The 13,278-nt window shown below is 34.9% G+C and overlaps 2 protein-coding genes across 5 annotated transcripts; both read left to right on the forward strand.

Moving 5' to 3' along the window:
* Positions 1-401: 401 nt before the first annotated feature.
* Positions 402-6,080, forward strand: LOC131935580 (retinol dehydrogenase 14-like). Of its 2 annotated transcripts, none has more exons than XM_059292066.1 (2): positions 402-459; positions 4,602-6,080. In XM_059292066.1, exon 2 carries the CDS (start codon positions 4,613-4,615, stop codon positions 5,564-5,566), a length of 954 nt encoding a protein of 317 aa, XP_059148049.1. In that variant the 5' UTR covers positions 402-459; positions 4,602-4,612; the 3' UTR covers positions 5,567-6,080. The 2 variants fall into 2 exon arrangements, with proteins under 2 accessions (XP_059148049.1, XP_059148048.1); XM_059292065.1 differs by lacking the exon at positions 402-459 and adding an exon at positions 574-780.
* Positions 6,081-6,223: 143 nt separating this feature from the next.
* LOC131935579 (uncharacterized) lies at positions 6,224-11,198 on the forward strand. 3 transcript variants are annotated; one of them, XM_059292063.1, is made up of 4 exons: positions 6,224-6,431; positions 8,399-9,117; positions 9,449-9,672; positions 10,598-11,198. In XM_059292063.1, exons 2-4 carry the CDS (start codon positions 8,457-8,459, stop codon positions 10,877-10,879), a joined length of 1,167 nt encoding a protein of 388 aa, XP_059148046.1. In that variant the 5' UTR covers positions 6,224-6,431; positions 8,399-8,456; the 3' UTR covers positions 10,880-11,198. The 3 variants fall into 3 exon arrangements, with proteins under 3 accessions (XP_059148046.1, XP_059148045.1, XP_059148047.1); XM_059292062.1 differs by having other exon boundaries at positions 8,424-9,117; XM_059292064.1 differs by having other exon boundaries at positions 6,236-6,321; positions 8,424-9,117.
* The last annotated feature ends 2,080 nt before the right edge of the window (positions 11,199-13,278 follow it).

Here is a 13,278-nt window from a genome sequence, read left to right on the forward strand (position 1 = left end):
TAAATGTTTCAAGTCGCTAAGTGGTCTGGTTGCCGAGATATGGGCAAAAAACTGCATTTTCCCGAGGTTTTTTTTTTTGGCTTTTCCGGGAAATCCAGGAAGGAATTCCGGGAATTTTTTTGGCCCACAATCATCCTCGGAACTTGCTTAACATATTTGCTTTTGGAACTAGTCCTCGATATTGCTTTGTTGAGGAGGAGATACGACTTAAAGCTGCGGACACACATCCATCCATCCATCCATCCATCCATCCAGAAATAACGAATTAATAATCGCAATAGTCAGTATGGAAATTGCGCTAAAAAAGACAAACAGATGAAGCAAGTTAAAAAAAGCTTGTAAAAATCCGAAAGGTGGCGAAAAATATTTTAAGCCATCATATAAAAATAGGAATCAAATTTCAATTTGGAACACGAAACATTTTGTCAACATTAGTCTAATAACTAAATAACTATACTTGTAACTTTATACTAGATCTAAATAATAGAATCTAATACTAATATTATTAAATTAAAATTAATATTTCAACGAGGATTAAACTAGTTACCAAGCTACAGTATTAGATTTCTAGTTCTAAATCTAGCTAGGTCTAGGTCCTAGCTGGATTCCTAGATCTAGAAATTATCTAGATCTAGATTCTAGACTCTATGTCACTCTATTCTCTATCACTATCTATGATGAGTATGAGTCTATTTTAGATCTAAATTCTAAATCTAAGATTCTTGAAACTATTTTCCATAAATTTTGAATTTTGCTTCTTCATTCTTCTTTGATTCTTTGGTAACTTGACTTTCAAATTTCAATATTTGGGTGTGGGGAAATTGCGAGACGCGAAAAGCGAAATGGTGAGGCGGGAAAATGCGAGAAGGGCGCGAAAACGGTCGGTCACGTGACTTTTTGTCTCGCATTTTACCACAAGCCGATACTTACGCTGGGTGGTGTTGAAATGCGAAGATTTCTGCGAAAAATTTACCGCACCCGATTTTCAGTGGTATTTGGTCCAGACTTCAAAGACGTTTCGTTTACATTGTTAAAACTTCCGATTTTTCCGTCGCTAGACATACTGATGATTTGTCAACTCCCCCCATCTTTTGTGTCGACTTAGAATACCACCTTGTTCGAAACCGACGGAAATACCGCCGACGATAGATCAACTTCTGTCTTTTGTGTGGAACGCCGAGGCCGCCTGATTTACCGTCTTTGAAGATCGCCGTGCCCGGATCCGCTGCCACCGCAAACATATTTTCTATTGTTGCATAGAAATTTTGTGTTATACCTACGATTTTTTTCTAGCATTTTTACCTTATAAATCTAAGCACAAGGAAATGCCTACATCATTTGGATATAACAAAATAAAGTGACATCACCGATATTATCAGTTGCTCGTGCTCTATCGTAAGCTATGGGCCTACTTCAAATATTTTTAAAACCAAGTTGAACTTATCTGAATTTTTTGGTTTTGGTGGTGGTGTTATTTGGGGTCTTCCATAAATGACGTCACACTCGTAGGGGGGGGGGGGGTTAGATGTGAAGTCACACTATAAAAAAGCAATGTTAGAAAAAGAATTGTAGACGTTTTTTCGCGTTTTAGAAAACTGTTTTAATACATTGTAATAGGAATTGATTAAAATACTCTATTTTGACCGAAATTAGACAAGATTTTGAGAAAATATCGATGTTTTAAAAAAACTCAACTGCTGGTGACAACAATGAGCAAGACATTGCCAAAATTACAGAAATGATAAAAAATACAAATTATAAAAAACGGAAAACAGATGTTGAGCGTGCGGATGATGATGATGAGAACATGGGTGCCAGTGTTGTTTGTGGGATAAACGAGGAGGTCAACTGTGATGAGAATGTGAATTGTTGTGAATGTGGATTGGAAGAAGTAGCAAAAGAAAAATGTATAAATGGGAGTCTAATGAACTGGGTTGGGTGTACTATGTGTGAAAGATGGTGTCACGAGGTGTGTTTGAGGACTGTTTCAGAAGATTTTGTTTGTAAATTTTGTTTGTAATTAAAATTACTTAATTAAAAAAAAATGCACTTTTTAGAATTGTTTATACTTTTACACTTTTTGCAAGTACAAAAATCCAAAAATAGATGTTGCAAAATATCTCTCCTGCTGACAAGATTATACTAATTCACAATGACACAGCTCACGTTTGTATAAACATGAGCGGGCTAGATTTTTAAATTAATGCCGACTGAGACGGGATTTTCCTCTCGCTAACAAGAGCGGGCGATGACAGTAGCACAGCAACGATGTTAGGATTTTTAAATAGATCTAGATCTATCTATCTTCTTAGTATCTAGATAAAAAAATAACAACATACAACACTCGTGTTAAAGGGTATGGCTTAATGCTTGTTTATTTTAAAACAAAAAAAAATAATTTAAATAAATAAAGATGGAAAAAAAAGGAAAAAAACTTTTTTCGCAAAAAGTGTCTCGCTATTTACCCTTAATTCCGCAGGTATGTCTCGCATTACCTTCTCGCACTTTCCCGCCTCGCCATTTCGCTTTTCGCGTCTCGCAATTTCCCCACACCCTCAATATTTTATTCATTTAGAATTTAGGCCCTATTCAAAAAGTATAGGCCTAATATTCCTAATAAGTTAGGCCTAATTGAAAATTATTAGAAATAAGACTAATTAGTAGTAATTAGTAATTAGACTAAAAAAAATAACCCATCAAAAGTGCCTTGCCTAAATTGAATTAAATGCCTAACGCCCTAACGGTGAGGTAGAAGACATCTCAGTGACAGCCCATAGGTACTAGTGGTAACCTATCGTTTTAGGTACATAAAATAGCCCGTGGCTAGTCAATGTACGAAAAAGTTACCTCATTGTCAAGGCTTTAATAAATTAATAGAAGTAGATCTATATTGTGATATATTTGTGCCAAATATTATAGATAAATGAATAATAAACCTAAATCAATGGCTAAATATATCAATATATATAGGCAAGAAATTAACTTTAAACAGCAGTGTTTGCTAGCAGGGTTTGCTATATAAAAAGCGACCATCTGTAGTAAGTTAGAGTGGCTTCCCCTGAATCTTGTGCTATAATTTTACAATAAAAAAAATATAAACAAGATGGCTGCTGTAGTAAATGAGCATGGTTGCATCTGTTGGAAACATCCCTAGTCTTCATTTATTACTGAAAAGCTTTAATTAAGTTGTTTAAAAACAGGTACATAAATGAAACAAGGAAACATTTTTGTATTTTTCAAAACATAAATCATCAAAATGTGAAATAATTATTAAAATTTAAGAAGTCACCTGTTTTTCACATTACTAGTCGCGGGCGATTTTACGTACCTAAAACGATAGATTACCGTACTATCATTCAGCGGGCGCGATGGCGCCCGCGGGCACCGTGTTGGGAACCCCTGCTTTAGTATATAGCCTTTTTTACTTTCTCGTATATACAAAGTAAAGAGAAAGTGTTGTAATCGTGCAAAAAAAAAAAAACATAGTTTTGCAATCTTGTTCGTACATCTGTGTGTGTGTGTGTAAACACGATAAATTGAGTACCGTTACAGCTAGGTTGATGAAATTTCATAATATATAAGAATTTTTTATCAAAATCGTAGATCCGTATGAACTTTTGAGCGATTTCCGATAACTGGAAGTGGAACTTTTTCTACTTTGAATTTTTCAAAAGCCTATAACTTCAGTACTATTTCAGATAGATAAATAAAATTTCACATGTAAGTAAAATATCTAATTCTTTGCCCTCTATCAAATTTTGAGTAATTTCCATTGACCGGAAGTAGTAATTTTCGCTATTTCCGATTTCTCAAAAAACCCATGTCATTTTATAAAGTACTAATAATATTCCGCACTATTTTGCACATTTTATTTGGCGTTCACTTGGTGTGTCATTCTTTTTTCTACGAGATTTTATTCGATTTCAAAAAGTTTAAGTATTTAAAATGGATTTAAAATCATGTCTATATCCCGAGTTGCCATCCCCTGTTGTTTCATATAAGAATATTCGAGAAAGCAACCCTTGAACTTAAGTAATAAAGTGGAGGTTCAGAAAGTGTGATGACAAACTGACTTTATGATGTTTTTAAAAAACTTGTTTGTGGATTGCCAATAAAAAATAAAAAATTGGAAAAAATTGTTTTAAAAAGTGGGACTTCATTTACTGCTAACCCCTAAAATAGGCCAAGGTGAAGCTACAGCTAAATTTCTTCAGATATATATTTATGGGAGTAATCCTAACCTTTGCTTTTTAAAAGTTTCCATCATTGTCCACCTGTAAACCCTTGTCAGTCTAGTGACTGCTGAAAGTAATAGTAATTCAGTTATTATTGAGTTCTTATATAATCAGATTATAGGCCTTTTACATGTATGAATGCAAAGGGACACAAGACCAAAACTTGGAGTCAGCTTGATTCGTTTGGTTATATTTCCTCTCCCTCTTTTTGTAAGCCCTCTAGTGCCCCTCTATTGTGTTTTCTTTGGAATCTTTGGAATTAGCACAAATTACTGAACCTACAGCATAGTGTGCTGTAACATAATTGATGTCAATTTATAATCAATCAGTTTTGCTAAATCATTTTGAAATTTGAATACTTTCCAGGAGAAATCAAAATGGCGTGGTGGAAAATGGGTGTGTTCTTCAGCTTTGTGGCCGCTGCAGTCCTAAGAAGAATCACAAGATACAAACGGCTCTGCCCTAGCCAGGCCAATTTGAATGGGAAAACTGTTCTTATCACTGGAGCTAATAGTGGTATTGGCAGGGCTACAGCTATTGAACTAGCAAGAAGAAAAGCTAAAGTAATCTTGGCTTGCCGAAGTATTCTTTCAGCCAAAGAAACAGAGCAACATATTAAAAGAATGACTGGGAATAGTATGGTTATCTCCAAAGAGCTTAATTTAGCATCACTTAACTCCATTAAACAATTCTGTACACAAATTCTTGAAGAAGAACAAAAAATAGATATTCTTATTAACAATGCTGGAGTCTTCCAGTGCCCTTACACAAAAACAGAAGATGGCTTTGAAATGCAGATGGGGGTCAACCATTTTGGTCACTTCCTTTTGACATCTCTTTTGTTGGATAAAATAAAATCGTCGTCTCCAAGCAGGATAGTTATAGTGTCATCAGCATTAAGCAAGAGAGGATCCATAAAGTTTGAGGACGTACACAGTGAACTCCACTACAGCAAAACCCAAGCCTATGCTGACAGTAAACTTGCTAACTTGCTGTTTGCCAGGGAGCTTAGCCAGAGGCTGCAGGGCACAGGGGTGGATGTTCTATCACTCCATCCTGGCATGGTGGTGACTAATCTTGGCCGACATGTCATGCCAAAATATCTGGTCAACATTATTGGGCCTGTGGCTGTTTTCTTGGGCCTGCGGGATGCCAGTGAAGGTTGCCAGTCTGTTGTGTATTGTGCAGTGGCCGATGAGCTTCAGGGCAAGTCTGGCATGTACATCGGCAAGGACTGTAAAGAATGCCAGTACCCTGTCAATGCCTTAGATGATGAGGCAGCTAAACAACTGTGGAGCTTGAGTGAAAAGCTAACAAAACCATATTTATGATGTGCTATCTCTAGTTGTGTTTTAATTAGAAACACATTATAGATTTTTTTAAAAATAAGAGCAGATAATTACATTGTAATCTAGTAATTTTTATTGATTGTATATAAATATGTAATAAATAGACAACTAGTATAGTTTAAGCTTTCTCGAGTTATGTACACATACCTTTCCTAATTTCTATTTGATGTGAAATAATTTACTGCTGTAAGAAACTAGAATGCTATTTTGAATTTGATATAAGTGCAGTAATTAAACTGAAACATGTATTGAGTTCATTTTGATCTATCTCCTGTGTCCAGTACTATGTTGATATGTTTCCAATATCTATTCAGTCACCAATGATAATTTTTTTTAAATGTAGGTCTATAATATAATTAATAAATTATTGCTGCATTTTTACTTCATGAATGTCATGCAGACTTGATACTTGATAGTCCTAAATAATACATAACATTTCTATGTATTTCGAGTCACTAATAAAGTTTAAAAGTAATAAGAAATATCTAAATCTCCTTGCCCACTTACAATATCTACACATTCTTCATTAACAAACATGTAGGCATTTGGGGTTGTTTTTTTTAAAAATACATTATAATAAATATAAAATAAAAATGCGAACCTTATTTTCATATTTATTTTGAAGTTATCTCCCTTTTTACAACAATAATAAACCATTGCATAGCTTCAAAAAAAAATTTGGTCCTGTGCTTACGGCTTACTTATAGACTCTAGATCTAGATCCTCTAGTTACCGATGTGTGTATACTATTTGTTTAGGGGTTAGGATATATTAAATTCATTGTTTCAAACGCTTAATTCTAATAAAAGAGCGTTTCAATTTTCTATGCTAGGACTTTTAAAGAGAAGTAAGTAACCAGACTACAGTTGAGAGTGGGAAACAGGGGAGGACGAGTCCAGACACATTTTTTCAAATTTGTTTTTCACATTTTTTTGACTCGTGGATTATTGAAAATAATGAAAACCTATTAATATAATCTTGATTCTTTCAGCACAACGAATAATCGACACTTGTTGCTTAGCTTACTGTTTAAAAAAATTATTTTACAATTTATAGATCTAATTCTAGTAGGCCTATAATTATGTATAGTACATTAGTAGGCCTAATGAATCAATGATCCATTAAAGTATGATTAAAGTATTTATTGTATGGCTGAGGCTGTTTATTAGTGTTTAGGCCTATATTATATATTTTTATATAATTATATACTAATAATACTATATAGTGAACTACAAATAGCCCTCAGAAGCCTATTTGTAGTGAACTACATATACTATTGATAGCCTTCAGAAAGCTATTGGTACACTGACCAATCAGGCATTATGATTTGTTTTGCCTTCTGAGGGCTATTCATCATACTCCTAGACATAGTGAACTACAAATAGCTCACAAACATTTGGAGGAGTTTCAGAACAGTAATTTTCTTTTAATGTAAAAAACATTAACTTATCAATGGGAACAATAGGACTACCTTGCAATAAACATTTAACAACATTATATAACATACCTTTGAACATCAACTGACCTGTCTATTGTTACTCCAGTCACATAATAGTTAATACACACACTGGTCACTTATAAATTTACTCTATTGTTACACCTGCCACATAATACAAAGGTCACCTATAAATTTACTCTATGGCACAAAACTTAATATGAAAACTCACTAAATAAACTTGTGGATATAGAATTAGACTGATAAAAAGACAATGACATAAAAAGAAATTTGAATTATAAAATAATGCCATAAGGAAGACAAATTAAAATGCATAAGTATTAGGAAGACAAATTAGGTAATATTGAGTAATATAAATCATTGTTTGAAATCTCCACAATTGTTTGAACTGTGTCCACATATTCTCTGTAAAATCAGCTGTCACAGTGTACACATTCAAGTAGTCGATGGTTTTCTCATCATCTTTAATAGAGCTCTAGCCATTTGGTGTCCGATTTCCTTATGAATCACAATGTTGATCAACTATGTTTGACTGTGAAAATGACTTTGTTACTTTGGGCACCCATCAGCCATTTTGTGTTGGCATCAACAATCACTGCAAACCCAATTCACTGCAATTAAGCTAATCTAACCGTAGTTATACAAATAAATGTTTTAAATTGTAGTCAACCCATGCTTGTAGATCTGAAAAAACTAAGACCATGTGAAATATGACACAAGGAAGGTTCCAAACTAGTGCCTATTAGGAAAAATGTTGACCTGAGAATTTAGAGAGGGCAGTGGTACAAATTCCTCGTTGATCTATTCCCTGCTGGACACTGGGGGCCATGAGTGACTTGAATCCACTGCTTGTCTGTGATCAGAGAACTGATGTGGATGGATCTATTCCCTGCTGAGGGCTATGAGTGACTTGAATCCACTGCTTGTCTGTGATCAGAGAACTGATGTGGATGTTACATCAAAAGGGGATCTGATCTAGTGGGGGGGGGGGGGGGGTTGACGAGTAGGGATTATTTGTCTAATAACCTGATTTACCCTACTCTGATAGTAGAAAATACCTTCTCAAATACAATGGCTCCTCTGCTAGGTATCTGATAACTTGTTTCCCCAAATTTAATAGGTTGGGTGGGGGGACTCAATTGCTTCCCTCCTCCACAGGCCAACAGCCAGGTGACTGTAACAATATAAATATATTGTTTACTGTTAGTTACAATTTTACAGTATAACCTAAATAAATATTTAACTTTAATACAAAAAAAGAATTATTATTAATATTTATCAATGTTTTTCACACATTTTAAAGCTAAGTTAATTACCCAATTCATCTATTACATAAAAATCTTGATTGTAATTTACAGGTCCATATCCTGCATATCATTTCAGCTACCCCAGCCAGTTGTCTGATGTTGACAGAAAATGGTTGTCAAAAAGTCAGAATACCAGAACCAGTATAAGGCATCCGTTATTAAGAAGCATCAAGACGTCTATTTAGAGAACTTAAGCTTACGCCACCAAAGAAGAGACCAGCAGTTTCTCCACACTCCAATCTGCTGGGGGGAGACTAGTGATGAGGATGAGATTGTGACATCTGACAGCAATGATGAGGGCAGTGCAGCTCAAGGAAAGAACAAGAAGAAAACAGTGTGTGAGCCTGAAGAACAGTACCAGTCTTTGGCTGAAATACTTACAGAGTCCAAGGCTAAATCTGACGCTTTTAAAAAGCTAAAGAAATGTGATCAGTATGATCTGGAAGTAGACAAAACATGCTCAGAACACTTGAACATTGCCAGGACTGATATTAAGGATATCCCTGATAAATCACAAGCTGTCACAGATCTGGTTAAAGATGAGAGGAAGAAATGCCCCCCAGGGATGGGCCACACATACGCCCTTACTACAGAGAAACTTCCGGAGGTTTTGTTGTCAGACAATGATGAGCCAACACATGGCGACATGAAAAATTCTCAGTTTAATTTGCGACAGAAAAATATCTCACAGAAAAGGAGTAAAGAACCTCTTACCACTAAGAAAGAAATCTCTACCTTAAGAAACAAACAATTCAGAATAGAAAGTCAAGGTATGCAGTGCTTTTTTTTAATCAATTACTTTATTTTCTAATAAAACTTACTTACAACTTGTTAGGTTAGAATTCTTCAAATAATAGATTTTAGATTTTGGTAAATAAAAATACATTGATATGCAGAGGTTTAGGTTCTTCAATCTTTAAAATGTATTATTCGCTCAAGACTTTTTGTGTAAAGAAAATGCTTAGCTTAGACAGTCATGATACTAATAATAGTTCATATTTATTATGATTGTAAACAAACACATTTTCTTGTATTTTTTTGTTTGGCTTAATGTACACCATATTGAATTAAAAGAACACATTGCTTCCATTCTACAAGCAGATGAGGGCAAATACAGAGAGCACCAGACTGTGGTGCCACCTTTGTCACTGTCGTCCAGGCTACAAGCAGCTGACAGACAGCTTCAGTTGGCTAAGCCTAAACGACCTCGACCCTCGTCAAGGCAGCTCCCAGCTAGCAAACCACCTTTCATGGCGTACGGTGTTGGGGACAGAGAGGACTCAGTCTCTGTACATAGAACTCACAATGTTAGGGCATTGGCTGATGTAAGTGGTATCTTTTTAAATACTCAATCCCATTATTTTAAGGTACACACAACTCACAATGTTAGGGCATTGGCTGATGTAAGTGGTTTCTTTTTAAATACTCAAGCCCATTATTTTAAGGGTGGATTAAAACTAAATATTATATGCTGAGTGGTACACAGTTAAGTGGTCACAAATCTTGACATGTTTTTACAAGTTTTTATTTAACTGCTTCCTCTGTGGTGCCTTTTTCTTATGGGTCGAAACTGGTGAGCGCAATTTAGACTACTTTTAATGTACAGATTCATTTCAAACTTTGCACTAGAAATTCTAAGAAATTGCTATTTTCCATACTCTTATACATACATTTTTCGTGTTCATTTGGTGCACACTTGTATTTAGTCATGCAACTCTATTATATTTAAAAAATTTAAGCACTGAAAACAAATTCATAAAAACCGTTTTAATAACAAGCTTTATTTAATTTTGCACTTAAAAGGAGAAAATAAATGATTTTCTTTAAATATATAAGTATGCACTACTATTTAAATAACTATAAAGAAGAGTGTCTATCACTATGTTATGTATTAAAAACCTTTACTAAAATTTCACAAGTACCCACTCTTTTCTTTATAGTTAAACAGTTGCTCATAACTCCTTTTAGTGCAAAGTAATAGAAAGCTTGTTATTAAAACGGTTTTTATGAATTTTTTCAGTACTTTAATGCATTTATTTTTAATCCATGACAAGTTAGGTGAAGTTCACCCTCAAAAACAAGATATTTTTAAAAATTTATTTTAGTAGATGTTAGGTTAAAATATCAGATTCTGATTTTTTAAATTTTCTTAATGGTGTGTGGTTCTCTGTATACCTCAGTCTCTCAAACTTGTATCTTATTCTAAACATTCTATGATCAGTTCACCTCAGCTTGGCTTTGTTTGCACAGGTTTATCCCTTGGCTCTGAAAGCAAAGACAAGACGTGAAGAAGATCACAAAAAGCACAAGCAGAGATTGGTGAGCGCTCGCAGTGCTGAGAGTCTGCTGGACAAGTTGAGCGCTCGCAGTGCATGTGACAAGGGGGACTGGGAGTCTGAGTACAGGCAACAGTTCCATGGGTATGAACCTAAAGAGTATCAACGAGCAGTTTCTTCCCGGGCTGTGATACCACGAGCCACTCCCATACATGCTGTACATCGAGGTGGTTGCCTTGTGATTAATGTTGACTGAAGGAATCTTGTTTCATACCCACACAAAAAAAATTGTACTTAAAACTTATGCCTCATTCTACTTGAAAATATTCAAGCACAACTCTTATTTATTTTGGACCTGTACTTAAAAACTTTTCCTAATTTCTTGAAAATTTAAATATATTTTTTTGTCTGATTTCTATGGTAAAAAAATGTCAATTCCTGTCAAAATAAGGTGTCATTTTGAAATTTTATTTTTTTAGAATGTAGATATACTTATTTATAAGTTACTTTCTATGGTAGTCATTCATTTTACACATTGTTAAATGTTTATTAATTAAAAATGTTTACAGACCCTATAGCAGATGAGATTTTTGTGTTAAACTATGCAATACCTGTTGGCCAGTCATGACAGCTCAATATCTTACCATAGCTTGTAATACAAGATTGACAGAGTTCTATCAGTCACAGGCTAGGTAAATGTAACTTACTTAAAGCGGAAGGTAAACCAGCTTATGCCTGGCACATGTCCCTTAATGTTGAAGCTTATCTATCTTTGGATGTCTTTACCACAAAATCTGGCAACCCACTCAAAAACATTTCAAACATTTTCCACATCTTTACCAAACAGAAAAACACAGGGTATAAAATGTAATGATATTTTTTATTTATTGACACAATGAAACTGTAGAAATAGATTAACTTAAAGAGAGCTATTACAAATGAGTTGACAAATATGTTTGTCATTCTCTTAAAAATGGCTTTCTTTGGAAAAAAAATCTTGCCAATTTATTCTTTTGAAAGTAACTATGCATAAACAAATGAACTATAGAATTCAAACTAGAAATACAAGTCAAGGACTGATAAAAACAATTTGCCAGTGAAGAAAAAAATATCTTTGAATACTTCAATAATAAATGATTGCTAAAAACTGTGGTCTGTGTAGATTTACATTTTGCTATTTGAAATAGATTGCCCGAGCTGCAACTATTGTGGCCATTACTTGGCACCTGCACAAAGTTTTTAAAACAATTTGCTGTTACAAGAAGGTGAATCAAAGTTCCAGCACTCTTGTCACAATTACCTGTAGCAACAACTATTTTTCTTAGATGCAACAAGCAAGAGAATTAAAATATCTGACCACTTGCAAATGATGTCACACATCTGTCATTCATGACAACCAACAAAGTTGGGATTATGTTAGCCTAAATAAACAACAGACGTGAATCTAACGCAGCTCCTCTAAAGGCACACAGAGCCACAGATCTGAATGAAATCTAACCAGATGTTCTCAGCACACTAGTCAAAAATGGAATGTTAAGTGCACCACCAGGCACCAAGCCCAGGTAGGAACACACATGTAAACAGAGCTGACCTTCATGGCCCAGCCATGTCCTGGAGATACAAGCGCCTCATTACAACCACACTAAAACAGCTGGACAGTTCTAAGTCCGCTTATCTAGACATAGTTACACTTTATACAATTTTAAAATCAAGAAAAATACCAGTCATAACTGCTTCAGATCTGAATGGGAGTTTGTGGGGTTATAGTGAGAAAATACTTTCTCCTCATTTTTTTCATGGACACATCAGTTCTGGCTCCAGGACCATTCAATAGAACAGTGGCCAGAGCTTGGTGAGATTCCCAGCAGCTAACAACATGATATGCAGGTGTAACAGAAGGAAGGTCAACCAATCACAGTGACAAACATATCACCTGTCCACGCCAGACAGTTTGTAAATAAAGCTCATCAAACAAGGACATACAACAACTAAATAAATATATGCTTCCTCTATGTGGGTACATTTTGATTCTGGGTCAGCAATTCATACAAAAATAAATGGTGGACCTTGAACAACGAACCAGTAACAAATAAATCAGTAGAAACTGACCAGTCAAAAATAACCTCTACCAACTGACCAGTCAGAAATAGACCTCTACCAACTGACCAGTCACAAATAGACCTCTACCAACTGACCAGTCACAAATAGACTTCTACCAACTGACCAGTCACAAATAGACCTCTACCATAGTACCAACTGACCAGTCACAAATATACCTATAGCAACTGACCAGTCACAAATAGACCTCTACCATAGTACCAACTGACCAGTCACAAATAGACCTCTACCATAGTACCAACTGACCAGTCACAAATAGACTCTACCATAGTACCAACTGACCAGTCACAAATAGACCTATAGCAACTGATCAACCAGACCTCGACCAACTAACCAGTCACCGAGACCTATTTGCTGGACATATTACTGTCACAGTTGTTGTCTAATCCTGCTGCACATCTTAAAATATCAAATATTTACAAGTAAAATAATCTCAAACAGAACAAGTGATTCACTCCTTTCTACTTGGTCCATCATTATGTACATTAGAACAGAGTTCTTATAAATAACATGTATGCATATCAGCACATTTTCTAA

Source organism: Physella acuta, unplaced genomic scaffold (genome assembly GCF_028476545.2).
Source record: "Physella acuta isolate Inbredline_101_S28 unplaced genomic scaffold, ASM2847654v3 ptg000148l, whole genome shotgun sequence".
Lineage (NCBI taxonomy): Eukaryota > Metazoa > Mollusca > Gastropoda > Physidae > Physella > Physella acuta.

What these genes read in the sequence shown, in the direction of transcription:
- LOC131935579 (XM_059292063.1), top strand. Translation starts at nt 8,457, where the DNA reads ATGGTTGTCAAAAAGTCAGAATACCAGAACCAGTATAAGGCATCCGTT. An exon ending in ATTCAGAATAGAAAGTCAAG is followed by an intron (nt 9,118 to 9,448) that starts GTATGCAGTGCT and finishes TTCTACAAGCAG; the next exon opens with ATGAGGGCAAATACAGAGAG. An exon ending in ATGTTAGGGCATTGGCTGAT is followed by an intron (nt 9,673 to 10,597) that starts GTAAGTGGTATC and finishes TTGTTTGCACAG; the next exon opens with GTTTATCCCTTGGCTCTGAA.
- LOC131935580 (XM_059292066.1), top strand. Translation starts at nt 4,613, where the DNA reads ATGGCGTGGTGGAAAATGGGTGTGTTCTTCAGCTTTGTGGCCGCTGCA.